General features: G+C 44.0%; 3 protein-coding genes across 3 annotated transcripts; 1 reads left to right on the plus strand and 2 right to left on the minus strand.

Annotated features, from left to right (window-relative positions):
- Window positions 1–3,958: 3,958 nt before the first annotated feature.
- Window positions 3,959–8,130, minus strand: ikzf4 (IKAROS family zinc finger 4). The gene is made up of 8 exons (XM_076166567.1): window positions 7,909–8,130; window positions 7,772–7,826; window positions 7,589–7,696; window positions 7,175–7,477; window positions 6,915–7,082; window positions 5,432–5,584; window positions 5,143–5,274; window positions 3,959–4,789 (listed from the first exon to the last, which is right to left on the minus strand). The coding sequence occupies exons 1-8, from the start codon at window positions 7,939–7,941 to the stop codon at window positions 3,960–3,962; spliced, it is 1,782 nt and encodes a 593-aa protein (XP_076022682.1). The 5' UTR covers window positions 7,942–8,130; the 3' UTR covers window position 3,959.
- Window positions 8,131–9,737: 1,607 nt separating this feature from the next.
- On the minus strand, window positions 9,738–11,897 carry dnajc22 (DnaJ (Hsp40) homolog, subfamily C, member 22). The gene is made up of 4 exons (XM_076166570.1): window positions 11,842–11,897; window positions 10,742–11,343; window positions 10,366–10,658; window positions 9,738–10,247 (listed from the first exon to the last, which is right to left on the minus strand). Exons 2-4 carry the CDS (start codon window positions 11,280–11,282, stop codon window positions 10,071–10,073), a joined length of 1,011 nt encoding a protein of 336 aa, XP_076022685.1. The 5' UTR covers window positions 11,283–11,343; window positions 11,842–11,897; the 3' UTR covers window positions 9,738–10,070.
- Window positions 11,898–12,976: 1,079 nt separating this feature from the next.
- lmbr1l (limb development membrane protein 1-like) lies at window positions 12,977–27,536 on the plus strand. The gene is made up of 17 exons (XM_076166569.1): window positions 12,977–13,172; window positions 18,188–18,272; window positions 20,264–20,297; window positions 20,666–20,805; window positions 21,270–21,373; window positions 21,482–21,605; window positions 23,381–23,449; window positions 23,541–23,605; window positions 23,736–23,808; window positions 23,894–23,980; window positions 24,095–24,171; window positions 24,288–24,365; window positions 24,452–24,525; window positions 24,704–24,794; window positions 24,891–24,957; window positions 25,120–25,281; window positions 25,809–27,536. Exons 1-17 carry the CDS (start codon window positions 13,110–13,112, stop codon window positions 25,892–25,894), a joined length of 1,479 nt encoding a protein of 492 aa, XP_076022684.1. The 5' UTR covers window positions 12,977–13,109; the 3' UTR covers window positions 25,895–27,536.
- Window positions 27,537–27,873: the final 337 nt, after the last annotated feature.

The following is a 27,873-nucleotide window of genomic DNA, read 5'->3' on the forward strand; positions in this document are numbered from 1 at the left end:
TCTATGCTTCCCTCAGTTTTGCCTGATGTAGTGATGATTATAACATTTGAATTAATTCTCAAAACAAATGACCAAAAAACAGAACCTGATAACAACAGCAGCCCTTATTTGAAGCATTCCTACATACTGAGACTGGATTAAAAAAAATTTTTTGAGACAGGCAACCAGGCTGTTATGTCACAGGTCACAATCTGCACTCTCACTCAGGGATTGGAAGCAGATTATTTCATCATAACTGTAAAGCTGCACGTGTCACCAGCGTGCACGTTTCCTAAATTATGCCAAATCCTCAGATTAGTTTTAAATGAGTGAAATTCCCCATTATGTCTGCAGTGCATTAACTATCTAATTTTTTCCTTGTATGCAGAGCTTTTCCTCTAGTCTTGTTATAGATCTTGGGGTGGGTCGGGAACCATTGACGCATGGGCCTTTATAGCCCTCTGAGGGAGGGATATTGGGCTGTACACATTAACTTGACTGAGCAGAATCATATTAAAAAGTGCAGTTCTTTGTCTAAGCTTTATTGCTTTGTTACATGGTGCATTGTTAGGGATTTAACACAGTTTCATCCCATATAGTTTAGAGAATGAAACTAAAAAAATGTGAAGCGAACAATTGCAGCCAACCTTTTATCGTTAAAATCCTAAAAATTGCACAGAAGAGAGGGCCGTAAATGAGACAAATGTGATACTGATCAGACCTGCAAGCAGCTTCAAACCAACAGCTCGTAGTGTGAGCAGTCTTTACTGGACTTCAGGCAGGCTTATAGTCAGCAAATACTAGAACAATGGCAAACAAAGGGGTAAGGCAAAAGCAAAGTGCTGGCTTATGGAGATAACACAGGACCCAACAGTCACAAAAACACACACAGGCAGGCAAACAAAGACACGCTGGGGTACGTATACACAGGTGATGAAGGGAGCAGGTGATCGGGCCGACGTGGAAAAAGTTTCAAAGCTCTAACAACTTTTGTCCAATATGTCATTATAGCAAGTGGTGATTATTTATGATTATTTATTATGCGATTGGCTTTATTTAGTTCAGCTGCACACTGAGGGTTCTGAAGAGGTAGGAGCAGATTTTCCACCGCAGCAGAGCAAAAGGCCAAATTTACTTCACTGATGTGAAACAGAAATGGGGTTACTAGGTGAGCCAAAAGGTCACGCTTAAGAAAATAAGATCCACGTTGAAGATTTGTTGAATTTTGTAGGCAGGTAAAATCTAAAAGTAAAATCTAGCAAAATAGGGAGTTGTTAAACTGTTGGAAGTCCCCCTAGCTTCATTATGCCATTTTCTAACCCTTCTGAAAGTAGTAAGTTGTCAACAATCAGCTGTAACCTGTAGATCCACACAGAAGTTATAGGCCATATTACATGTTTAAGCAGTATTTTAACCACCTGGTTTACTTTAATTTTAATTAAAAATCTGGATTGTATTATTACATTACTCGATCTGGATACATTTTATAGGTCTCAGGGAGAATTGACTAATTTCAAAACATTTTTAGACAACTAACCCCGTGTGCAAACGGGCTGTACAACAGTTCTTCACGCTTTCTGTATCACTGCCAACTGTTAACTGAACACGCGACTGCATCATCTGTAACAACTATGTGAAATGGTGTACAGGGAAATAGAATCACTCTTATTTGATTGATTACATTTTGTAGATTATGTGTAGCCAATTATTTGACACTAGAATTTTTAGGGGTGTCTGTTCGCATATAGTCATTTTCTGTTATTGTTAACTAAATATGCAATAGAGTTTACAGGTACGGACCCATAACATGAAGGGAGTTATGTGAAAATGTCTTATTTGCACATATACTGGAAGTGTCACTGTAGAGAGAAATTCTCTTAGTTGTGATGTGTGGAGATAAAGAATTGCTTCTGATTAGTTGATTAGATTATTATAGCAAAATATTAAACTTTTATCATTATTCAGAAATAAGAAACATGTCTAAAAATTCCATTAAATTTACTCTGAATTTATTCCCTTACATCTTTTTTTTTATCATTGTCTGTCTGGGGAGAACAGTGAACTCAAACTGTGCACTTGAACAGGATCAAACGAGGGAAAATCACTTTTACAATAAACTTGACTTTATTGACAGTAAAAAGTTTTGAGAATATTGAGGGGCACGCATTTCTAACTGCAATTACATCTCGGAAAAGCAACATGACTTTAAAATAATGAGGCAGTTGAGCATCTTTAACTTTGAGGTAAAGTGTTTCGTCGTGTTACATCATTCACAAAATATCGTAGAACATTGAAAATCCATACAAGGAGACAGAAACCCATGCCTCACTTTCACTTCTGGAAATAACTTCACATTTTCAAAAAAATAATTCACAATTCAGGTCAAAGCAGAAGAAATGACAAGCACACATGCTATATTCCATTCACACGTTCCTCTACTTATCAAACCAAGTGCATTTTTAGATTACGTTTTTTTTTTCTCCAAATAGTTTCCAGTGCATTTTTGCCTGCGAAGTTAAAACTATGAAGCAGCAAACCCACAATAACAAGTTAGAATACTGAGTTTGGTCTCATTCACGTTCCCAACATTAACATTATCAGCTAGAACTCACCGTACTGTAGCAATAAGGTATTTGGGTGCTATAAAGAAGCAGGAGGTAACATTTCATGGACTTGAGGAATATGCTGGAGAAGATTTGGAATATAGCTGATTAAATACACCAAGGCTGTAACAAACAACACTAAATAGATAATCACAAGTGATAACTCAATAGATTTCAAATAATTTTGTTCATTATTTACCTTTACATTATGCAAATCCTTTAAAATCTCAGCCTCAATCGCTGAGCGCAAAAACCACAAAAAAACAACTGGATTAATTCTCTTTAAATTGCAGCAAACTGGAGTGTCGACCGCAGGAGCAGTGGGATTCTGTAGAAGGCCGGGCTCTATCAAACACGCACCGGTGAGGCAAATTAAATAACTGGTTACTAATTTAGTATTTATCTGTCAGTGCAATAGAACAATCACAGAAAAATGTAAAGCCATCAAGTCCTTCAGCAAAAAACGTCCATCTTAATATATAAACAGGAAACCTAAAAGTGCGACCTTCTGCAGGCATAGCACCCTCAGCCAGACTCTTACTGTACACTACATGGGTCATGGTCTGATCTGCACCAGTATTCTAAGGCTCACTTTAAAATCCAACAAGCAATTTTTTTACGTCTTGAGCCCTACACGCCCAATTCGCCCCAAATTGAATATTTTCAAGTTTATTTCCTGTATGATTTTGCTTTGATAGTCCTCTCACTGTGCAGCTGTAAATCCTCTCCCTTCTGAGGTGACTTCACACACTTTTAACCGCGTTGTAAACAGTTTTGTATTCCTAAGGCAGCGTACTGCTATAGGAGTTAAGGCAATCCATTTCTGTGCTTCATCCATGACAAAAGCTCCTCCCAAACCTAGAGGCACACATTTCTCAGTGCATATCCAGCTTACCTGACACACTACACAAAACACCCATCTCAACCACAAACACAAAGCTCTTAGCGCAGACTAAGTGTACCAAATATGGTTCTTAAAACATACGTTCCGCGACCTCTCAAAGTGCTAACTAAATCACTTCAGAAAAGATGGCTAGTCAAAATTTTTGAGCACCAAGTCCTCCCCTCCCAAGTTTTTTGTTAGAGGATATCCCCCAAGAAGGCACTTTTGAAGCAAAACTAAATGTTTTGCCAGATGATTTGATATGGGAGTGCAATCAAGCCTAGAATGTAATTTGCCTCCGCTGAACTTCGATTGATGTGATGAAACCATCCGTCACTCACACCTGCAGTAATTTAATAAATATTCTGACATTAAAACCTCTAATCCTTTTACTTAGACTACAAATTTAAAGCAACTGATCTGGTGCAGAACAAACGTGAGCCCATAACTTCAGCGAGCAGCCCCCCCCCCCCCCCCCCCTCCCCTTCCGGTCCTCAGACCACCTGGTGCTCTCCGCGGCTTATATGGGAGGAGAACTCGTAGCGGTCCTGGCTGCGGTGGCCACAGATGTTGCACTCAAAGGGTTGGCGGAAGCCGTGACAACCCATGTGAATGGTAAACATGACGTGGTCCATGAAATGGATGCGGCAGTACCGACAGTAGAAGGTACGCACAGGCCGGCCGTCCCTGTCCAGCACCCGCACAGTCTCCCTGGAAGAAAGCGGTGACCCGGCGCTCCTCTTTACAGTGCTGGGGGGCACGGGACACTCTCGTTGCCAGACTGTGTCCATCTCTTTGGCCTGGCTGGGACTAGAAGTGGGGTGGCTGCGGGGCAGTGCTGGGGAGGGGTAGTGGAGGTGATGATGGTTGGAGGTACTTGTTGGGGCTGTAGCCCTTGTGCTCTGCTCTTCTGCTGTGCTCTCTGTGTCTGTGGAGTCGGGGCAGCCGTTGGGCGAGGTGGTGTGGCTGTGGGTCAAAAGTGGGTCGTCGCGGCCTTCGCCTGCCTCTCGCCCGGCCAGGCCGAGAGACACGGCGGCCAGCCCGCCTCCACCGTGGGCACGGGGGCCCTGAGGTTTCACATTGTTGTTGATGGAGCCCATAACCGTGCGCAACTCTGACAGGAAGGCAGGATGGAACTGAGAGAGTTTGTGCGGCTCATGATTCTCACCTTTGCCCCGGGGTCGCTGGAGATGCAAGCCACCCAGGCCCTCCAAACCAGCAGAGTCCCCCGCATGCTGAGAGACCATGAGGTACCCCTCCTTCTCAGAGCCAGACGACAATTCATAAGGTGCTTCAGGTAAGTTGAGATGCATGTGCTTTTCACCTATGAAAAGGACATATCAGTAATAAATAAAGGCTCAAGATGGACATCGCCTGGATTTATCTATTTTACATACCAAACATGTATTCGACTGTACATATCATTATTATTACTATTACTATTACTATTATTATTATTATTATTATTATTATTATTATTATTATTATTAGTATTAGTACCATTATCATTACCATTACCATAACCATTTTGTCTCATTAAATAAGGACAGTGCAAATATAATTAAATAATTTTAGCTGGTGAAACTAATAAATAGAAAAACAACCAGACTTTTTGATCTGCTTCAGATCAAAAATGATAACCATATATACTGGAAGAGGTTTTATTTGAAAACTCACCCAAAAATTTCTGTGGTGTTGACCTCTTGCGCTTGGTGATGCTGTTAGCCAGTTTGTCCGCAAATTGTAGTTTTTCAGTGGACGGCTGCAGCGCAGGCTTAGTCATGGGCTCCAAACTCACCGACTCCTCTCCTGAAAGCACAAAGTCTGACTGATTACATTTATGAATATGGTAAACTTGTCTCATGCATATTTTTACATACAGGGGATTGGTCATTCATGAATTTACAAGAACAACTATATTAACTATTTTATGACAACTGTGTATGATGTGTGTGCTTCATGTTACCCTGTGTGGTGTGTGTGTTGACTGCTGTCTGGTGGTCCAGACTCTTCAGGTAACTATGGCAGCGCTCAAGATGCTCATCCAGTGTGCTTTGTTGTTTGTAGCTGCGACTACAGTAGCTGCACTTGAAAGGTTTCCCCGCTGCTGGTGAGGACACTGCAATGCAGAGATGAAATACTGAAATGATTTCATCAGAGATAACCTCAGAGGTCACCGAAACATCTGACCCTTGATGATGGGCAGCGGTGACTGTTAGTGTGAGGATCATACTCTTATCTGTCACCATTCCTGGTGTTTTATTCTTCCCTCCCTTTTGTTCCTGTCGGCGTCTGTGTGTGTGTGTTCCTGTCGGCGTCTGTGTGTGTGTGTGCCTGTCTCTGTGTGGCTGGGCGCGGCCACCTGGCTCCTGTTTTCCCACCAGTTCACCTACATACATGTAATCCATCAGCCACCAGCTCCAGTATTTAAACATCGCCTTAACCCTCCAGTCTTGCCCAGATCGTTCCATCACCCATTATGGTATCATGCATTTTGGCTTCATCTCTGTATATTATAATAAATACTTTTAACTGAACTGTAGTGGTTTGTGTCTGCACTTTCGGACCCGCAAAGAACCCCTACCTAAGAGTTAGTCCACGCATGCAATAATGCATGGAGGGGATTTCTAAACATCTAACATCTTATTGGCTCGGTTAGACAGATTGGGTTTCCCCATTCCTGATATTGTTTACATATTACTGGCAAATGATGACAAAAAACGTCCAACCCTTTACCGCAACGTTCCGTCTCAGCCCACCGCCAGAGAGACTGACGTCATTTCACTGAAATCTTTTGTGCACGTCTCTTTTCTTCGAAAATAAAACTTTAAGAAGCAATGAGCTCCTCCGAGGCCTCATGTCATGCATGCTAACACCTGGAGAATCAGTGCTCACAAATTGAAAGCACCTACAGGATTTCCTGTTCTGAGAGACCGTAAATGTCATGCTTTGCCATGTGTTGTACCGAACATTCTAGTGAAGACAAGCTATTTCCTCTGAACTTCACAGACGTGTGAAATGGACCAGCCTAAGGAATCAAGTGTAGTTCTACGAAACAATAGTATCCACACTACAGGGCCATGTTCTCACAAACTTCGGCAGCCGTGGCTTCAATTTACTTGTACTTCAAATTGCCTATTTTACCTCAGGGTTTAAGTTCTCCTTTCTCTCTCCTCCTCTGGCTCTCTGCCTCTCGTCGAAAAAAGTTAAACAAGAACAATAATATTAATTATACAACTTTCTTTCCTAATCTCTATCTCTCTCCTTTTCCCCCATTTTCTGTATAAAAAATGATCTCCAAAATGTCCCATAACTGTCAAACTGTCAAATGTCAAACGCTTGCTCCGATGAAGATATACAAAAAAACAATAGTATCCATTATGTTGAATAACTTAGTAGGGGTATTTATGGAAATGATTTGTATGGTTTATGTTTGCTGTGGTTGTCACCTGTGTGTGTCCGCAGATGTCCAGCCAGGGCATCTCTTCGACGGCAAGCATAGTTGCAAATGGGGCATTTGAAAGGTTTCTCTCCAGAATGCAACTTTATGTGGCGCAACAAGTTCCCTTTCTGGGTGAAGGATGCTCCACACTGGTTACACTGGAACGGCCTCTCACCTATAACACCACACACACACGAGCAAAGGCTTTCTAAAACAACTCCTAGAAATCACTTTCAGCCTTCTTTCTCTTCTGTGCTTCTTCCTCACCTGTGTGACTACGCTTGTGCACCATCAGCACATTAGGTCCAATACAGATCATCCCACACACCTCACACTGGAGCTTCCCATTGGGCAGCCGTATGGGTCCTGGAGAGGGATTGTTCGGACTGGCCAGCTCACCGTAAATGCTCGGCCCCTCTCTTCCTGCCCCGGCGTAGTCTGAACTCCCATCTTCCATGGTGTCCCCACCGTCATCCCTCCTGCTGTCATCCTTCACTGCCTCTCTGCTCTCAGGCTGTGGAGCCACCGGTGAGTCGTCATCACTGCACAGTTCCACCTTGATGGAGTTTGCTGCGTAGAGGGTAGACATGTGGAAGACACGTGTAGCTTCATACATACTTCCAGCAAAGTACTCTGCACAGCACATGTGATCAGAAATGCACTGAAGGAATGATGACTGACCACTGAGGGATCGGTGAGGAGAAGACTGCTGACTGTTTGGCTGGCTGGCTGTATGGCTCTGCAGCCCACTGTAAAAGTCCTGTTCTGTTGATGACTCTCTGCCATTGCCTAAAATGCCAATACGCTTAAATTATTAAAGTTACACAAAAATTAATATTGTTTTTGCTTCAGATGTCAACTTACCTGGTGCATGTGAGCGTCCATTGCAGTCATCAGCATTCATTATCTCATCAGATGCCTATACAGCAAAGTGGGAAGAAATGTTTTAAGTTCATATCTTAACATTCTTGAGTCTCAGAAACATCAAAATTACATCTCACCATTATTTCAGCATTGACCATATAGACTTTCATTTCAAAGCGTCTAGATACGTGTAACAGAGTAATCTGCTAAATTGCTCTTGGTTATTGGCTTATTGGATTCTTCTGCCGGGTTGCAAACGAATATGAGATCTTCACCACTTTAATGTGAGCGACAATGACGGTGAGGGTGTCGAGGGACGGAAGGAGGAGTTTAAACTAAAGGGTGTCGACAAAATAGCTGGAACGCCTTAAAATGATACCACAAACTATCAAAAACCATATTGCAGAAATCAAGTAAACACCTTTCTCACACAGTCCAGGGGCCGTGTTTGGGGGGGGAGAGGAGGGAGAGGGGGGGTGCTGTCTGCTGTGATGCGTTTAGTTGCTCATGGTATTCTGTCTACTCTATGAAACGCAAAAGGTCACAAAAACACGGTTGGTTATTAATAGCAGACGGCAACACGTTTAATTCACTAACATTCATTGTGCGCAGAGGTGACGGCGCTTGCAGACGTGAGGACTCTCTGTGTGCGCTTTGTTTGCGTCATGCTGCTTTCTTATTTGTCCACAAGTGAGGCCAGTGTTTCATTCGCGCGTTGAAAGAATAGAAAACCCACGGGCATCGCTGCGCCTTGTGCTCGGGTGGATGACAGCAGACTGGGGAGGTGGAGGTGGTGGGGAGGTGTTGGGGCTGAGGATGGAGGCGGAGACACACGCATCGCAGGCGGAATTAACATACAGGCATTGGCCGCCGCGCTCGGGGAGCAACAGGAGCTGATGCAGCCAGGAGACTCGCCAGTCATATCGGGGCACCGCGGCGGAAAACATCATAATAAAGGAGGGAGGGGGGGAGGCGGGGAGGTAGAGGAGGAAGGGGGGGGGGAGAAAGGGGGGGGGGGGACGCGACCCTTGTCTGACAATCCCTGCTGCTAATGTGGTGCAACAATACAACCCCAGCATACATTCTGCTCAAACTATCCCGCTCCCTCCTCACGTTGTTCCCCTCCCGTGGATTCGGTCCGCCGCGACCAGAATCCACCTCACGGTTCGACCGAGGCGGCAGCGGCGACATGACGGCGACATTCTGTTGCGAGAGTTGCGAGATGATCCCGAATATTGTCCAGACGAACGCAGCTGTCAGCCAGTACCGAGCACGTCAAGCCGGCCTGGGCTATACGGTGTTTCTCATGAGCCGTTGCTATGGCACCCGACCACACGACAAATGGCATTCACCCCACCAACTCCTCAAAAACACACCGTACTTCCAAATTGACGCCGATCGATGGTCTCACCAGATGCCGCGATGAAGATCACAAGCCTCTTCCTTACCTGGCCGCCGATCGCTGTTTTCCTTTTTAATTGTCTGGATCGCTGTTTGTTTTCCCTGGCGACGACAGCATCTCCCGGATTTTTTTTTTTACCTGGGAATCCCAAACAACTTCCGGGCCCATGCTGGGATACAGACCGAACAATTGTACACCAGAGCTCTTGATTCAGCGATCGTCGAATGCATCGATGCACATAAACTGTACGGGTACAGGTGATCAAAATGTAGAAAAATTAGCAAACTGGACTCAACACGAGACTATAATAATAATACACCCACAGCGCATTCATGACAAATCCTATTTAGGCATATGGATAAAGGCTTTTTACTTAAATTAATCATATATGTCATCTCCTGGAAATAAGAGAGGAAAGCAAAGAAAGCGTAATTATTCAACAATATTATCTTGTTGGTTGTCAACATTCCAATTTTTGTCCTTATTAGAGCAGATGACGTACAGGACATTTAATAATTTAATGTTAATAATCTGGTAGGCAGCGGAAGGATACAAGAAGACCGCTGTTACTTAATAATTTATACCGAGCAAGAGGACACCCAAACAAAATAAGTTAAATTGTTCTCATGGAATACTTTTATGGTGATGTCATTTCTTTGTAGAGCCACGAGGTGGCAGCAAACAGCTGTTTTATCCTGAGAGAGAATTGACACTGCACAGCAACCAGTCATCTATGTGAAGTATTTGTCCTAATTAAATCAATGGAAGTCTGGTGTTTATAGGTTTTCAATACAATGTATTGATCATGTGAAATGTCTGTGAAAACTGATACATAAATCATGTTTGGAAAAGGTAAAGCTGTCAATAGTGTCACATCCTGCGCACGACAGGGAGCGACTACTTGAATCGATTGGGTTTGTGCCGCCGCAGTAGTAGATCATAAGCCTCATGGATCTTAATAAACATAGTCTCTGCCTCCTTGCTGGGGTTGTGGTCTGGATGCCATTTCTTGGCCAGTTCCCTGTAGCTGCGAGCGATCTCTTGAAGAGACGCCTCTTCACCCAAGGACAACACCTGCAACATACACAAATCCAGTACAGTCAACAGAGAGCAAATGTTGAGTATGACACACCCGTGTGTTTACTCTGTGACAATTAAAGATGTGTAGCTTTTTAGTAATGACATTACTCACGTGTAATGCCTCTACTTCTCTCTCAGTGTACTCTTTGAGCAGTATCTCCAGCATTCTCCTCCAGGCTTCTTCATAGTATCCACCTCCCATCAGAGCACACAAGATTCGATAAGGCATTAACAGAATGTACTCCAATAAGCCTCTGAGCCAGGGCAGGAACCAAAAAAAATCCAGCAGTGCTGCGACACAGTCAGACAGGTAGTACAGGGTGGCTGTGGTGTTATAGAAGAAACAGTAACCAAGTGGAGCCGTGAAGGCCAACCAAGCTAAACCCAGCCTGTATAAACGTGGACCTAGACAAGAGACAGGTAGTTGAAACAGGTGCAATCAAATTAATTCAGATCACATTTTCATATTGCAACAGCAGTTATCTCACCTAGTTTCTGTGTCTTCCCAGGAGGTTGTGGAGGTTTGAACCTGCGGTGCTGTGCAGCAGTTACACTTGCAGCCAGGCTAATGGGCAGAGGAGATAAGGTGCTGCCATAGAATAAAGGTGAAGTCAGGAGACAGGCAGTCAGGGTTTTTTGAAGGTTAGAAGTCTGGTGGCCAACATTGGACACAAGGTGAACCCCTGCTCCCACACATAACGGCAGAACAATCAGATAGAAGAAACTGAGGGAGTTCAGCCCAATCAGAGCCACACTACCAAAGTAAATCCCCACACACACCTGCCCAACAAATCTAACAGGGCTCGGTGCAGGGATGCGGCGTCCTTTATTCTCTCCCTGTGCCTGTCGGTTTGCTTCGCCAACATAAGCAGGAATACGTATGAATTCTCTGACCCAGCCAAACCCAAATCCTCCCAGGGTGAGCATCCATAGCAGAGCATGGCTGTCTCTGCCTAAATATAAATGGTGGAGGCCCAAAAAGCCACCCGTTGCCCATAGGGCATAAGCCACCGTTACGCGTTTCACCATCCTGCAACCTCTGTGGATCAGTCCATCAACTGCTTAGTATGAGTCATCCATATGGGCGCCTGTAAAGGGGAGACAAACAAGAAATGTAATATTAGTATTGTCTCTGAATCAAAACTTTTTCAGTCTTTAATAAAAAATATAAAAAATATGTTATGATACTAATAATAATAATAACTGTATTTATATGGAACTTATGATAAAGGAGTTATATTAAAGGTCACAAGGTTTTATTTAACTCATTATTATCAATGCTCCTATCACAAATCATTTCAGGTCATGACAGACATACACTGTGATATCATTATACATTAATACAATTGTTTTAAAATCCATCCCGTCTGTTTCTGGGCAAGAAAATATGGCATTGATATATAAAGCATTAAAGATTCCATGGTAATCCTCAACTGAACTGGCTGACATTAAACTTATCAACAGGCTTATCTATCAGTTAACTGCATTAGCGTTTATCTATGATTTATGTTTTACGTGTTTGACTAAAGGTTTTGTTTAAAACAGAGTGATTGTGCAATAGTAGTGTGCGTAATTTTAAATTTCTTACCCCGATAAATCCCTTCCAGTCCTTACTTAGTGTAGGTAAAGTTGAAACATGGTGTTGCAACATTTGATTGGACTTTGAACCAGGCCAATGAAAGCCAATGATGTGTGGCCTGAAGGAATTGTGTCACACAGCAACTTCCAGGCTGATCATTCCGAAGTGATAAGGTTTAAAATGGTCTGAGGGAGTTTGTGACAAATGTATAAAAACTGGAGCCTGAAACCTTTTGAAACCTGGTCTTTGTCCAGCAAACGTTTATGGAATTAGGCCTCTATAATCAGAGCTATATATAAATGAAGTCTCAATTTAACCTCACATCTGAGATAAATTTCATCAAAATGCAAACATCTTCCTCAAAACCATGCATGCTTGTCGAAAAAGGATGCAAAGATTCAAGAGAAAAAGTTTAATTAATCCGAAGGTAAATGTTTTATTTGTGTGCAATTCTACCAACAGATGTCACTATCCCACTTCTTGTCACTGTACAATTTAGTTTTCATCCTTTTCAACCATCATTCTTCACTTTTTCCTGTCTTCCGAAAGATCTTGGGCTTGGTTGGAATCCATTGGCAGCCTGACCTAGCAAAGCCATCACATCATTTGTAATATAAACTTGCTACTGTATGTCTTCAGTCATTTATGAGTCAATCTTTAGGCTCAGCGGATCCATGCATAATGCTTAAAAGTGATTTAAGTTTATTTTGTTATAATTTAGTTATTTTAAAGGTCATTATATTGAATTTTGGTTTTACTAAGGTCAGTTTGAGCTTCTAACATTAAAAAGTCCTGTGACCTGACATCATGTTTGCTGTGTCATTGGGATTAGATAGCACAGATAAGCAGCAATGTCTTCAAGCAGACAAATAACTAATAAATACTATAAAGTTGATATCCCCTCCCTCTCTATCATCCCAACATTTGCCTTCTTCTTCTTCGTCTTCTTCTTTTACGACGCTCAATACTTAAAGTGCACTTCAGAGATGGAGATGATGAAGGTGACAGGGACCCTGGCAGCACTGTGGTGGTGGCCGTCTCTCTCGGCACTAGCCCCGCCCCTCTGCGCCTAGCCCCGCCCCCTTGAACCCGCCTTGTTTGGTTTTTCCTCCGTTCAGACTTCCAAACTGCTACATCGGCGAGTCCTGCCACCGGGATCGCAGAGCCGCACGCACATCCACGTCCGTCCTCAAGACATGATTGGACTTTTAGCGTTTTAACCCCATTTTCCCCCTCCAGCGCGTCCAAGCCTGAGGATACTGGTATGGTGTCCGAGAATGGAAGCGGACGACGTGTCGGTTAGAGAGCAACTTTTCCACAACCGGGTCCGGGAGACTATAGTAAGTACAAACGCGACCGAACCGTCGGTTAATATGCATATGAGGGGAGACAATAATACAATCGGCTGCTCACCGTGTCTGCCTGCGTGGCTTCCCTCACAGCGATTATCTGAAAGTTGCGTTCAAGCTTATGTGGAGAACTTGTGTACAGACCTTAATGACTACCTGGATGCAGCTGCTCATGTAGGCACAGGGGTCATCCTGGGGGGCTTCAGCACCTGGGGCCCTTTAATGTGTCCACCATGACCCTTCCTTGGCCTCTTCAGAGCTTCCCTTTCCTGTCTGCCACGGTTTGAACCATCTCACTTGACATTTTGAGTGTTCTCTACTGTAAATAAGTCTTTTGGCTCTGCTGGGGATCTTCTCTGCCTCCACAGTCTCTCTGACAGTGGTTTCAGTGAATGGAGCAGCTCAAGTTGAACTTCAGACTTTGCCATATCAGCGGAGCTACAGCGAGGCACATTTATGCTGACCTTTAACCCAAAAAAGTACAGTCAGATCTCTTTTGCCTCTGTTTGGAGATAGAGATACAGTGATAAACCGTACCTTGGATGGGAATGTTCTGTGATATCTTCCTTTCTGATGCATATTACGCAATCAGCTGTCGACCTGTTTCGCCCCTCATGGTTTGTTGGATGGTCTGTAAAGTAAAGGTGATGCAGCAGTGGTGGATATTTGACTTTAGGGGGTCCAGCGTTTGTATCAGGTGCTTTTCATTTCAGTTACATTTTTACCCACATTACCATACTATGGTAGTGGTTGAATGGACTCAGCGCATCACATCCTTATTAATGACATCACAAGTTGTTATTGACATGATTGACACCATAGCATCGCGGGTGGAACCATACTAGCGTGTCACTGTTGTTAATGATGTCATGAGTAGTCATCAACATCATGAATGGAACCATACCAGCTCTCCCCATAATGACTGGTCATTATGAAGGATGCCACAGTTGCTAATGACATGAGAGAGTCATTCCTCCAGTCGCCTACAAACTTGTCAGGGGAGGCTGGGCTCAGGGGAAATGGATAGGGGTGGGGTGAAGGGGGTGAAATATCAGGCGGAGGATTTTAGGGGAGGGTCGGCAAGAAAAGGTCACAACCAGCTCTACTCAGCTTTCTCCAGGGGACAGAGAGGCAGTAGATGGAACATTTTCATTGAAAGTTAAATTTAAAGTCATACTGTGGCGAAATTGACAATGTTTAATGAGTGTCAGATTGTCATTGTATTTCTTTTGTAAGTAACAGCACTCTGAAGATATTTGGTGTTAACTTCCCAGCTCTATAGGCCTTTGTATGAACCCCTATGGATTCCTGTGCTATTACCCCAACAGATGGAAGTCATACACCCCGGAATGAAAGCCTTACTTAATCGATTCCCAAATAGACTTGTGTTGCGTTTCAATCACAGTACCATTACCATCGACTTTAATTCTTTCACTACGGCAGCTATGAATTCATTAGTGTCACTACACGTGCAAGTAGCTTTGCCCGAGTGTTAAGTGAAGTGTCCACTCTGCAGATATTCTAATGCCCTTGTTTTGTCATTGTCCCTTTTCACCTAAAGACCTAATGCTATTAGCCGACACCCCCTTCTTAAGCCACAGGCCAGCCTCCACACTCCAGCTTAGCACCTCCTCACAGTGCTCCCTCTCTCGCTCCCTCTCCCGCTCCCTCTCTCTCTCTCTCTCTGCACGGTCAGCTGCCCCTGTATCTCTGCTCACTGACAAGGTAACACTTATCGGAAACCGCTGAAATAAGGAATGACACGGCCGAGCTCCTGCAGTGGTAAAGGTGCGGCACCAAATGCATACCTAACACAATGGAAGTAATTACAGTGCAGGCCACAAATGTAATTGTAATTTGTGTTAAGCTTGGGAGCAGTCTGTGTGCGACACTGGGCTTTGTTCACTTCGCTCCGTTGTCTGAACCCTTTTGTTACTTGTGTGTGTGTTCTCCAATAATTTCTGCATTATCTCAGCACATGCAAGCTTCACTGAAACAAACAAGGTCCACAGATGCTGAAAACATCTACAATTATATAAGTGTGGCGCTTCTTTGTTGACAGCGGTACTTGTTCAGGGGTCCATGTCCATGTTGTGTTTGCGCGTCCTAGTATAACTTGTCTTGTGGGTTTTCTTCCTCGAAGGCTTTTGGAAAAACACATCATAAGAAATTGTGTCTTCATCAATATCTTAAAAACCAGGGTGAGTCAGGTTCAGACTGTTTCAGTGACACAGAGCCCAGCGACGCATCAGGCATGTGTGTGACTAACGCCAAAACAATAGAAAGGCGTCATGGAAAGTTGTCTTGTTACCGCTTTAATACAAATGCTTCAAATTTGCATGAGTTATTGCCTAGGAAGAGAGAGAGAACGACACAATGGAATGCATACACGTAAATTGAGTGCAAATGATCTCATTTTGAAAATGATAATGCAAATGTTATCATGCAATTGTTTCATGGGTTTATACAAGGAAATGAAAGGAACCAGAATGGGATTGGGAGGATTGCTGCCGTGTTCCCGTCTCTACTTTGGGGCCAAAGCATCACGTCACTTTGGATAAGAGCGTCTGCTGCCTGTTGTAAATACAGATAAAGAAAATGGCTGTGAAATGTTGTAACCGATCAAGGGCAGAGCCAGAAATGCTGCACAGCCACACAGCTCCACACCCTGAGCCCGGAGGAGAACGAGAGCGAGAGCGAGACGCAGACGCTACCATCGCTCCAATTACAGTCACATAAAGTTGTCATGGTAGATAAATCATGATCTGAGGGAACCTGCTTTGAGTTAAATGAGGAAAACATGTTTGGATGCATGGCAACGATCATCCACTGCATCCGCGACTTAATTTAGAAGCAAATGGTGTATGAGGTTTAACATTGTAACCCCACTTTTGGATCAGTTAGACTGTGATTTGTATTCATATGTAACTATTTTGCGCCAGCAGATAAACTTTGACTTAGTCTGGTAATCTATCCTGTAAAAACACGTCAAGTTAGGCGAGAGGTGCCCCTACAATAAGAGATTCTTGTTGGCTCTGCCTTTTCTGGTTGAGCTTTTGCTCGCTGTGTCGTGCCTGGCCTCGTTTTGCTATTTTACAGAACTGACATATTTAGGCAAGATGTGAACATATCACCAGCTTTTGCATCAAGGGTTCCACAGATATTTAGGATATTTTGTGGATATGAAAGTGCTTTGACCCCGAGATGTGGAACATTGTCTTCGCCATATATAGATTGTCCCTCTGGATCCTAAATTCCCTTGAAGTCTTTCCCCACTGGCCTGATACGCACATGCTACTCTCAACAACAAACCGTCTTTGTTGAGATCATTTAACACGTGTTCTTACCTGCCAACATGCACTGTACAGGTTTTGCTGCCCACACGCACACACCATTCATCCCAGCTTTCCCTCAGTTGCATTCACAACAACAAGCTCCTTTTTACAAATTAGAATGTGCTATTGAATAGTTTACAGCAGTGTGACACCAAAGCCTATTTTGCAGGCTTTTGGGGAAAGATTGACTACATTGTCTTTGTACAATAAACTCAACTTGCTTCATTGCTTGACATCACACACAGTATTCCAGGCACTGTAAAGTACAATTGGGTCAATGTCTTCCGCTTCTTTGAACCTGAGAAGGAGGGGTACAAACCCGCCCTCCTTTACCATCTGTCCACATGTCCATATGTCCTATTGATTCATTTAAAAATTGCTCTTTGTTCATATTTTAGGACCAAAGAGATATTTGCATAAGTGGATTTCATTTTTCTCTGACACCTGATGCTTTGGAAGAATTCACTGGTGTACAGTTTGTTATGAGCTGGTTTTGTCAAAAGCCTCATTTGTATACTAAGAAGAAACCGGTTTCACTGGCGTCTATGAGCACGTTGTTGCGCCTTTTCCCCCCCCCCCCAAGTGCTTCTCACCTTTGTGTTTGCTGCCGCTCTCACCTCGGGGATTCATTTCTAAATCCTAGCAGCCCTGTTGATCTTCTACTGAGCTCCACTTGGGGAACAAGTTTTGTGAAGAGAACGAGCAAATACCCCTGTGGTTTGGTGTTTTCTCTCAGAATGGTGGATACTGTAAGAGAGAGAGTGTGAAAGGGAATGAGATTCAGTCCAGTAAGTTTTTCTTAGGTTTCCAATTTGTGCAGGAACGTCCCTGAACAAACTTAAACGCATTGTGTGTCCTTGTCCATTCGCACGGTCTGTTGCGTCTCTTTTCGATGGTTGAAGCACAAGTTGGACTTTGTTCAGACTTGCATGCAATGTGTCTCTCATCTCATTGTCCAAAGTCAATTTGTTAGCAGGTCAGACTGAGAGGGAGGGGTTTCTCCAAATAACTGAGTGTAAGTGTGTGTGTGTGTGTGTGTGTAAATGACCCATGGTTGTCTAATGTGCTGTCGGAAACAGATTCAGTTTATCTTGAAGATGTGGAAAAGGGTGGAAAATCTGATGACGATGTGGCTCTTCGTCTTGCATTTTTCCCATAGTTTGTCTTTTAAGGTTTGGAGGTTAAAAGCTTCTCCAGATACCAGATTAGTGAATGAATGAATGGGGCTTTGGCCTAAATTAGTTTTTCAGATTCACTCTGAGCTCAGACAGTATTGGGGCACATGCATTTGTGGTGCAGACCCTTTAATCCCTTTGAGTTTATCACCGTCACGACCTTTCACTGGAATAAATTGGTAATCTTGAGACTCCATCTGTCTGTCTGACCTGGTAAAAATGGAGGCCGCTGTCGGATGTTTGCCTTTTGAGCTGAAGTGCAAACTGACTCGGTAAATGTTAAGATCAATGTTTGCTTGCACACTTACTCACTATTAGAGCCCCACTCCTACTTTGAACCTGATATTGACAACAATATGTGCAGCTAAAGGTACATTTCACGTAGAATGTGTAACAAATGTTGATTTTTGAAGCATAGAACAGTAGCAAGAAAAGCATTTGTTTCCACTAAAGATGTATCACATGCAGTAAATGTGTCTTCCCGTTTCTTTTGCAGATCTGCGTCCTCCTGTTTTCATGCCTTTACATCGTCTCCTACCTCATACTCACACACTTCAAGAAGCCGGCGGAGTATGTCACAGGTGAGTTGTGTTTTTTTGAGATTTAATATGCGCCATGAAGGCCGCTCTGTCATAAAGGTTTCCATCAATAGGCTGGTGCAGGGGGCTGAGTTCCTGCCGTTGACAGGCGCCCTGATTACAGTGGCGTTTTGGAATGTTCTCGCGCAGAGGAAAAGCTCTCAGATGTCCAGGTGTCGTTTGGGTAGAGACATGTCATCCATTTTGAAACAGCATTGGGAACCGAACCAAACCAAACACAGACATTATATTGTGTATATAGAATCTGTTTTCACGAAGCCTCATCATTTTGGAAGCTTATGTAATGAATGGCGGCACACTGACAAACACTTGGTGGCCATTTTATTAGACACGCCCGTGCAATCCAATACGACGCCTTTGTTTTAAACCGCAACTATGTGAAGAGTCTTTGTTTACGTTGTGGCTGTGTGTAGATTCAGCTCGATGGTAATTGTTGTGTCCATAGTAAACGCTTATGTTATGCAAGGTGTGTGATTAGCAAGGGTGTTCTTTTGGATTGGACACGTGCATCCAATAAAGTGTCCCACTGAGTGTACACACCGCACTTATGCAGGCTCCTTTATGTCATGTTCCATGTTTGCGTCCATGTAAATATAGCCTATGTTAACCTATGTCCATGGGTAGAGGTACACATTTGTGGAATTGTGGACATTGGCCAGAGCCGGGCTGCATGACTTATGTAATGTGTAACCCCCTCTTCAGGCCGTCTCCCCTGGCGGAGGGGCCCCTAGAATGTTACTGGGTAAACACAGAGTCAGAATCGTACCTACAGCAGCCCGAGGCCCTCCTGTTTTGACCCAAACATCTCTGACATGTTCAACAGGCGTATACTGTACTATACCATGGCATTCCTAGTCACGGCTTGTTAAATATGTCACGAATCCGAGCGACTGTGCAAAGTAGAAACGATGTTGGAATGTTGTGTGAAATATTTTATGGGAATAGCAGGAAAGCAGATTTCACGTTCTTAGTGTTGTTGGCATGGATGTAGACGTTTGTTTTTGCAAGCAACAACACGCACATCTAAGAATGCTCGGATTCTCTGTATATGTGAAAGTCACCGCACTGAAAGTTACATAATAAATGCCACAATTCCTGCAGAATTAAAAGCAGATGTGACGAGTTTGTCCGCCTCGCAGGGTCTCTGCGCTCTGCTGTGGCTGAGCTGGAGGCTGGGAGGAGGCCAGCTCACTTATCTGGTTTTCTAGCGAGCAATCTTTGGGAACAGTCTATCAGCAGTTGTCCCCTGCAGCTAAATGACAATTGAGCAATAGCCAAGGTACACAGCTTGTTTGTGACGGCAAGTTGAAATACAACAAACAGGTTTCTGCTCCCGAGGCCTCACATCATTTTACGACAAATTGCATCTGTTGATATCATGATGCGGTTTAGCAATTCACAAAACCTCATTCCACGACTCCTTACCTCAGCGCTTGAGTCTGAAATCATGGAAAAAGACTTTTAGAATCAATTGCATGTCACAAACTATGTGTTTTTGTGAGTGTTTGAGACACACAAACATTTACAGATGAGGCTTATTGCTTTTATTAGGCCTCTTTGTTGTTCCTCCCTTGACCTAATTCATTTTATGTGAGACAACCTTGCGAATTTCACTTGAACAGAATGTTCTTGACTTACTCCCTCTCCCCCACTCTCACCCCCCCTCCCCTCACTGAGGTCAGTCAGACTTCACTTTTTTTCATCCTCATATGTTGGACTGCTGCTGCAGTCACAGCGCTCCCCCATACTCCTACCATACACACACACACACAGAGTTACTGATCCCTACACACCTTTTAACAGCTTAATCCAATTGCAATTTGTTTCCTAACTTCTGACACTGATAATGCTGAGAAAACAAATGAGACTTTTTTCATACCTATATGTCCCTGTTGACACATTCTCTATCTGAAGAACACTACTGACTTGTGTAACGGCTATAATCTCACTTGTTGCTCTGCTCTCTTTTTCAGACGATGTTGAAGATGCCACCGTCAATAAAATTGCGTAAGTGAGCATGTGTAATGGTTAACTGACCCACAGCAATCTGTTGACACACCCTCACATTGATTAGCATCAGTGAGTTAGTGGATAGCAGAGTGTGTATCTTAGTCGGTGTGATAACATGAGACCTGGCCCACGGCCGTTTGGCTGGAGTTTAATTGCCCAGATCTGTATTGTGTGTGTGTGTGTGTGTGTGTGTGTGTGTGTGTTGGGGTGATGCTTCTCTGCTCTTTGTCCCGACACGTTGACATCCTTGGCAGATGTCACACACGTTTTTACCTGGACTTTGTTAGGGAGCTGTTAGGCCAAGGCTGAACACAAACACAGAAACGCTCCCTGACGGTCACTCTCTCTCCCTCTCCTTCCCTCAGGCTGTGGCTGTGCACGTTCACCCTCTCTGTCGCCGTGTGTGCTGTGCTCCTGCTCCCCATCTCCATCCTGTCCAATGAGGTGCTGCTCACCTTCCCACAGAGCTACTACATGCAGTGGCTCAACGGATCTCTCATCCATGGTACATCTTATATCATATTATTAGTACACAATGTCCAAGCTACAGAGTGTTTGTGTTTGGATCAGATTTGTTGACGATCAATAGCAATAGGCTCCAAATCAATACAGCACAGGCCTTGTTTACAGCACAATAATTATTATGGATTGTGGCGCTGTGACCTCGTTGTGCTCGGATCTAGAGACTGCCTTTCTGCTATCTTAGACAAACTTCAACTTCAACAAAGTCCAACTAGATATTTTCCTCCAATAAATAAAAAGAAAGTCAGATCTGCATGTTTGTGAATGTTAAGCTGTTGCACATTCTCATTCATAAAAGCACAGATGTGAAGTCGTCATGTCTCATGCTGCGTGCTGAGCTATGCCTCACGGTGGCTGACAGTGGAACTACACAAATGCTCAGCTGCTGGGATTAATGCCACCAAAATGAAGTCTAACCTTTGCACACTCCTCCTTCCTCTCCTCCAGGCTTGTGGAACCTAGTTTTTCTCTTCTCCAATTTGTCCTTGGTCTTCCTCATGCCCTTCGCCTACTTCTTCACCGAGTCGGAGGGATTTGCAGGGTCCAAGAAGGTACAATCGTTAGCGTTAGGAGCCTCTAGAGCTGGTTATGTCATGATGTACTTGTTGTCTGTATCTGCCTGTGTATTGATTGCAGGTGTGTGTGTGTTTTGTGTGCAGGGGGTGATGGCTCGAGTATATGAGGCGGTTGTGCTGCTGTTGTTGCTGACTCTGTTGGTGCTGGGCATCGTGTGGGTGGCATCAGCCCTCCTCCATGACAACTTAGCCAGGAAGAGCCTCTATGGTGAGTCACCTGCACTGTCTAAAGGTCATCCAGGGAGAATTCTAATTGACTTATCTATACAGTATATACAGTGGGGTGCGAAAGTTTGGGCACCCTTGTTAATTTTCATGATTTTCCTTTATAAATCATTGGTTGTTAAGATAAAAAATTTCAGTTAAATATATCATATAGGAGACAAACACAGTGATATTTGAGAAGTGAAATGAAGTTTATAGGATTTACAGAAAGTGTGCAATAATTGTTTAAACAAAATTAGGCAGGTGCATAAATTTGGGCACTGTTGTCATTTTATTGATTTCAAAACCTTTAGAATGAATTATTGGAACTCAAAATTGGTTTGGTAAGCTCAGTGACCCTTGACCTCCATACACAGGTGAATCCAATTATGAGAAAGAGTATTTAAGGTTTAAGGTGTAAGGTTATTTAAGGCAATTGTAAGTTTCCCTCCTCTTTGAATCTTCTCTGAAGAGTAGCAACATGGGAGGCTCAAAACAACTCTCAAATGACCTGAAAACAAAGATTGTTCACCATCATGGTTTAGGGGAAGAATACAGAAAGCTGTCTCAGAGATTTCAGCTGTCTGTTTCCACAGTTAGGAACATATTGAGGAAATGGAAGACCACAGGCACAGTTGAAGTTAAGGCTCGAAGTGGCAGACCAAGAAAAATCTCGGATAAACAGAAGCGAAGAATGGTGAGAACAGTCAGAGTCAACCCACAGACCAGCACCAAAGACCTACAACATCATCTTGCTGCAGATGGAGTCATTGTGCATCGTTCAACTATTAGGCGCACTTTACACAAGGAGATGCTGTATGCGAGAGTGATGCAGAGGAAGCCTTTTCTCCGCCCACATCACAAACAGAGCCGCTTGAGGTATGCTAAAGCACATTTGGACAAGCCAGCTTCATTTTGGAATAAGGTGCTGTGGACTCATGAAACTAAAATTGAGTTATTTGGGCATAACAAGGGGCGTTATGCATTGAGGAAAAAGAACACAGCATTCCAAGAAAAACACCTGCTACCTACAGTAAAATTTGGTGGTGGTTCCATTATGCTGTGGGGCTGTGTGGCCAGTGCAGGGACTGGGAATCTTGTTAAAGTTGAGGGACGCATGGATTCCACTCAATATCAGCAGATTCTGGAGACCAATGTCCAGGAATCAGTGACAAAGCTGAAGCTGCGCCGGGGCTGGATCTTTCAACAAGACAACGACCCTAAACACTGCTCAAAATCTACTAAGGCATTCATGCAGAGGAACAAGTACAACGTTCTGGAATGGCCATCTCAGTCCCCAGACCTGAATATTATTGAAAATCTGTGGTGTGTCTTAAAGAGAGCTGTCCATGCTCGGAAACCATCAAACCTGATGAACTAGAGATGTTTTGTAAAGAAGAATGGTCCAAAATACCTTCAACCAGAATCCAGACTCTCATTAGCAGCTATAGGAAGCGTTTAGAGGCTGTTATTTCTGCAAAAGGAGGATCTACTAAATATTGAGTAAAATTTTTTTTGTGGTGCCCAAATTTATGCACCTGCCTAATTTTGTTTAAACAATTATTGCACACTTTCTGTAAATCCTATAAACTTCATTTCACTTCTCAAATATCACTGTGTTTGTCTCCTATATGATATATTTAACTGAATTTTTTTATCTTAACAACCAATGATTTATAAAGGAAAATCATGAAAATTAACAAGGGTGCCCAAACTTTCGCATCCCACTGTATATACATTATTTAACAGCTACTTATGTTCTCTTTCATTGCCTTCCAGACCTGTGGGAGTATTACCTTCCCTACCTCTACTCGGGCATCTCTCTCGTTGGAGTGTTGCTTCTTCTCTGTAAGTATTTTCCCACCAATCCTGCCGGTGAAGGTTACACGTTCCCACCTGCATCCAGCCGCACATCACCACCTGTGTTCTCTCTCCTCAGTGTGCACGCCCTTCGGTTTGTCCCGAATGTTCAGTGTTACCGGCAGCCTGTTGGTCAAACCGCGGGTGAGTGACAAAGCAACGGCTGAAATCATAAATTATTGTTTCACAAATGGTGGCGTTACATGTAGAATGGTCTTGGGAGTTGTGAAGCGCAGTCATCTGATCTATGTACGCCGCCACTTCCCCTCCTCAGCTGCTGGAGAATGTTGAAGAGACCTTGAACTGCACCGCTTTTGAGGCAGACTCGCTCTATAGAAAACTCAACTGTGAGTGTGAGCGCTCATGATTCAGTTTAATCTGCCTGTTTTGCTTTCTCTGCATCTAATCCCATCTGTTGTCTGATTTTTGAAGGCGAAGCGACATCCTGCTGGGTCAAGCTGAACATGGAGGTCATCAAAAGAGAGTATGAGCAGGTCCAGAGCCGGCGCCTTGCCCTCGGTGAGACTCGCCTGCTCGCTGCGTGGCTCCTCTCCATGTGATTAGTGCATATTCATGGCGTGACTCTCATCTGTTGTTGCTTTTCTCCTGTTTTTCTTTCTTCCTCCCCCGCAGAGATGCGTAGGAAAGCGTCCCCATGGCAGCGGAACCTTGGCTACCCTCTGGCGATGCTGATGCTTCTCGCGCTGACGGTACAGCTCGGCTTGTTTATACAGCATCGTCGCCTCCGCACGGCCACTTTGACCCTCGTTAGGCATCGCAGCTATTAGTGTTTTTGTTGTGTTACAGCCATCTTTTCACCCCCCAGGTGATGTGCGTCCTCATGGTCTGCTTCAACGTGCTGGAGTTGCTCCTGGATGAGACGGCCATGCCCAGAGGGATGGAGGTGAGGGGTCGAGCCTGGAAGAATTTGCCAACATTGCTTTCTTGCTGACTGAAGCCTCATACTTGGTGATGTTGTTTGCATTTCAGGACCCTCACCTGGGTATGGCCTCCTTCTCCATGTTCGGCTCACTGGGTGCGGCAGTTCAAGTCGTCCTTATCCTGTATCCTTCCACCCCACTGGAGTTCATCGACTCTGATTCAGCCATAAACACGCCTGTGTCTTTGATATTGACTCATGCTGCCATATTCATACCTTATAGAAACTGATGCTGGGTGTTATTTACTGCCCCTGGGTGTTAGTCTTCATCATTCTAATGTTCTCCTTAAATGAATGCCCAGCTATCTGATGGTGTCTTCGGTTGTGGGCTTCTACAGCTCTCCCCTCTTCGCCAGCCTGCTGCCACGCGCACAGGACACCAATCTCACACAGGTATCCAACGGCAACAACACGCTCTTGAGTAGGAAATGAATGAAGAGTTTTTAGTATTTCTCCTGCTAACTTTCTCTAAATGTCTCCTCCCATCAGATAATTGCAAACTGTGTCTCGCTGCTTATTCTGAGCTCAGCGCTGCCGGTGTTCTCGCGCACACTTGGTAAGATCTGAGCACGAATGATAGATTAGCAAAGGCGGCAAATTACAATGTGGTGTGGCGCTGAATCAACATCTCACTTGTAGTTTTAGTCATGGCCAAAAGAGGGCGTGTTTGTACTGTTTCCATAGCCTTTTTTTTTTTGCTTCCGTTCTGTTCTCTCAGGAATCACACGGTTTGATCTGCTGGGAGACTATGGTCGCTACAACTGGCTCGGGAACTTCTACATCGTCTTTATGTACAACATGCTGTTTGCCGGGCTCACGTCCGCCTCGCTCATCAAAACCTTCACCTGGGCCGTGCAGAGAGAACTCATCCGTGCCTTCGGTCAGCCCGCTCTTTCTTTCGCATTCAATTCAACGTGCATCTGGTGTTTTTTGTATGCGTATCCCTTTTTTTGGCCTGTGACATTGTGTGCCGTACTTGGACAGTTGTGTCATAAGTTTTCCCACCTCTAGCTCTGTTTCCCTTATGGGCTGGTCTCTTTTCCTCAGATAGAAAGAATACAATCCTTCAGGAAGGTGTAAAGGGACAAGAGGAGACTAGAGTCCCCTTGGGGACCTTTTAAGCGCACCGCCCTTGCCCCCCTCCAGCACACACACCCTCAAACCCTCCACCCAACACAAACAAGTGTTCAGAGCACGGACACGCCAAACACACACACACACACACACTGGAGTCCCCTTCCTCACGGGATAGATAGCATCTCTGCACAGTGGCAGCTCTCCTGTGCTTTCCCATTGCCTCCCTGCTTTTGTTCTGTGATTAATAGTTTTTTTTTCACCAAATCAGGCTTTTATTAGTTTTGCTCCACCTCACGATTGTAACTAATGTTGTGGTCTTTTTCTCCGCAGGTCTCCACAGACTGCCTCTAACTGTGTCGCGCTCCGCCGTCCCCCTCAGACTCTTGCTGGCGAGTGGATTGTCTAAAATCCAGTGACTTCCTCCTCACCACTGCCTCTCTTAACCTTTGGAGACTGAGCCCCCAGATATGTGAACATCTCAAAGGCATTTCCAATCCAGCGCCTTTGCCCATTGCTGCATGAGCACACACACAGACATCTCTGTGAATGGACTGGAGTAAAGGAGTCTGCCTGCACTTTGTCCAGTGCGCGCTGAGCTTTAAAGCGGCATCTAAAGAGTTGCGTCAGGGACCAGTGTCCAGTCTGCAGCGATTTGACAACAAGGACGTTGGCACAGGAGATCACCCGAGTCATGGTTTTGAGTGAAAAAGGGATTGTGGCCATAGTGGCCGTCTCTGTCTTAATGGACAGCAACACAGCAAAACCTGAGCAAAAGTTCCGTTAAAAGCTCTTATTCTTCTTCTTCTGTGGACATTCTAAAGTCAGCAGAGTTATTTAAAAACATTACGTTGTCACTGTGACATAATTTCCTCTTCCTGCCTGAGGTTAAGTGGGTTCCCTGTTGCTTCCCTCTCTAGCTTTGCCACTTGTTTTAAACATTGGGAATCTTAATTCCATGTGTTTGGTGGTCTAGTCTGCACTGGTGTTATGTAAGTGAATGAGAGGAAGTTCTTAATGGGATCACGTAGGGCACGGAGTTCCGTTTCTGTTCATTGATCCACAGGTGACGCAGGGAGTGTGACAATCAGCTAATAGGCTGGAGCTCCACTAATCCAGACTAAGTTATGTGCAGTATAAGCATATTGTTGGCAGGTTTATGGATCCTTTGATTTGCAGTAATACGTACTTTCTTATATAAGATTTTTCAATGCCAAGTGACACTCAGCAAGAAGAACTTGTGCCTTTTTATAGACCAATCAAACTGTGAATTACTCTAAAGAATTTATGGGGAGATGTGCAATATTGTTTCAGGTAAAAGCAAACTTTAAGCTTCACCAAATGTAATCGATATATAAACGGAATGCAAAAAAAAAGAGAGGAATCCTCTATTTTTTCATCTCATCTTATTTCTCTCGTGTATGGAATTGTTTTGTGGATCTTAGGGTGAAGGCTTTGGGTAGTTTTATTTATTTTTCTCAAGGTAAATGTGACTACCTCACCATGTAGTCATTCCAAAATGCCGTTATATGATGTATTACTTTTCTGGAGCTGTGTCTCAATTGTTCCTTAATGTATTGGTGATGCTGTGTCACCGTTTGCCTTTGCTGTATCAGCAGGTTTTTAAAGCCGTTGGCTCAACCAGCAGGGGACAGTGTCTCCTAAACCCAACACACTGCCCTCTGCCATGTGAGGTCCTCTCTGGTTAGTCATTACATGGAGCACTCTGAGGTTTACTCATTTCACTTTGTTTGGGTACTTCTTTCAATCTTGGGAGCACAACTTTATGACATACTGTTTTTGTCTTACTATTTTCTGGCCAATTTGGGGTGGAACCAGTTGCACTTCATGTGATTTGATTCAATACGCTGAGGACTTTCACAGTTGTTAAAAACAATGTTGAATGTGACACAGTTGACGCTAAAAGTAAGTCTTTAGAGTTTTTCTCAAAGATGCAAAAACTGTGTGTGTTTACTTTTTTGAAATATGATATTTTGAGCTTTTCTTTCAATTGAGTTTTTAACCTCCATTGTTTTAACCAGAAAGCAATAAATGTCTTGTGTTTTTAAGTTCTTGTGTTCCTTTTTGGATTCACTTCACATACTAAGCTCTGTCTTTGATGCTTGTACATTGTATCAATGTAACTTCAGCGTGACCTGTGTGATGTGAGCGCGTGTGACTGGTGAGCGTGTCTGTCCTCTGTGCCCCTCCGCCCGTCTACTGCACATCTTTAATCAGCGGCAGAAGAAAGCCATATTTTGGCCTGTCTGTCAGCGGCCGCCGGCTGAGACGCCACCACAGCCGTGGCCCACGCTTTCCCTACTCGGATGCCACTGCTTGATAACCCCCCCCACACACACACACTGCAAATCAGCAGGAGCGACGTCCACTCACACTC

This window comes from Genypterus blacodes, unplaced genomic scaffold (assembly GCF_046128005.1).
Source record: "Genypterus blacodes isolate CSIRO-AG114 ecotype Tasmania unplaced genomic scaffold, CSIRO-AGI_Gbla_v1 ptg000156l_1, whole genome shotgun sequence".
Classification (NCBI taxonomy): Eukaryota; Metazoa; Chordata; class Actinopteri; order Ophidiiformes; family Ophidiidae; genus Genypterus; species Genypterus blacodes.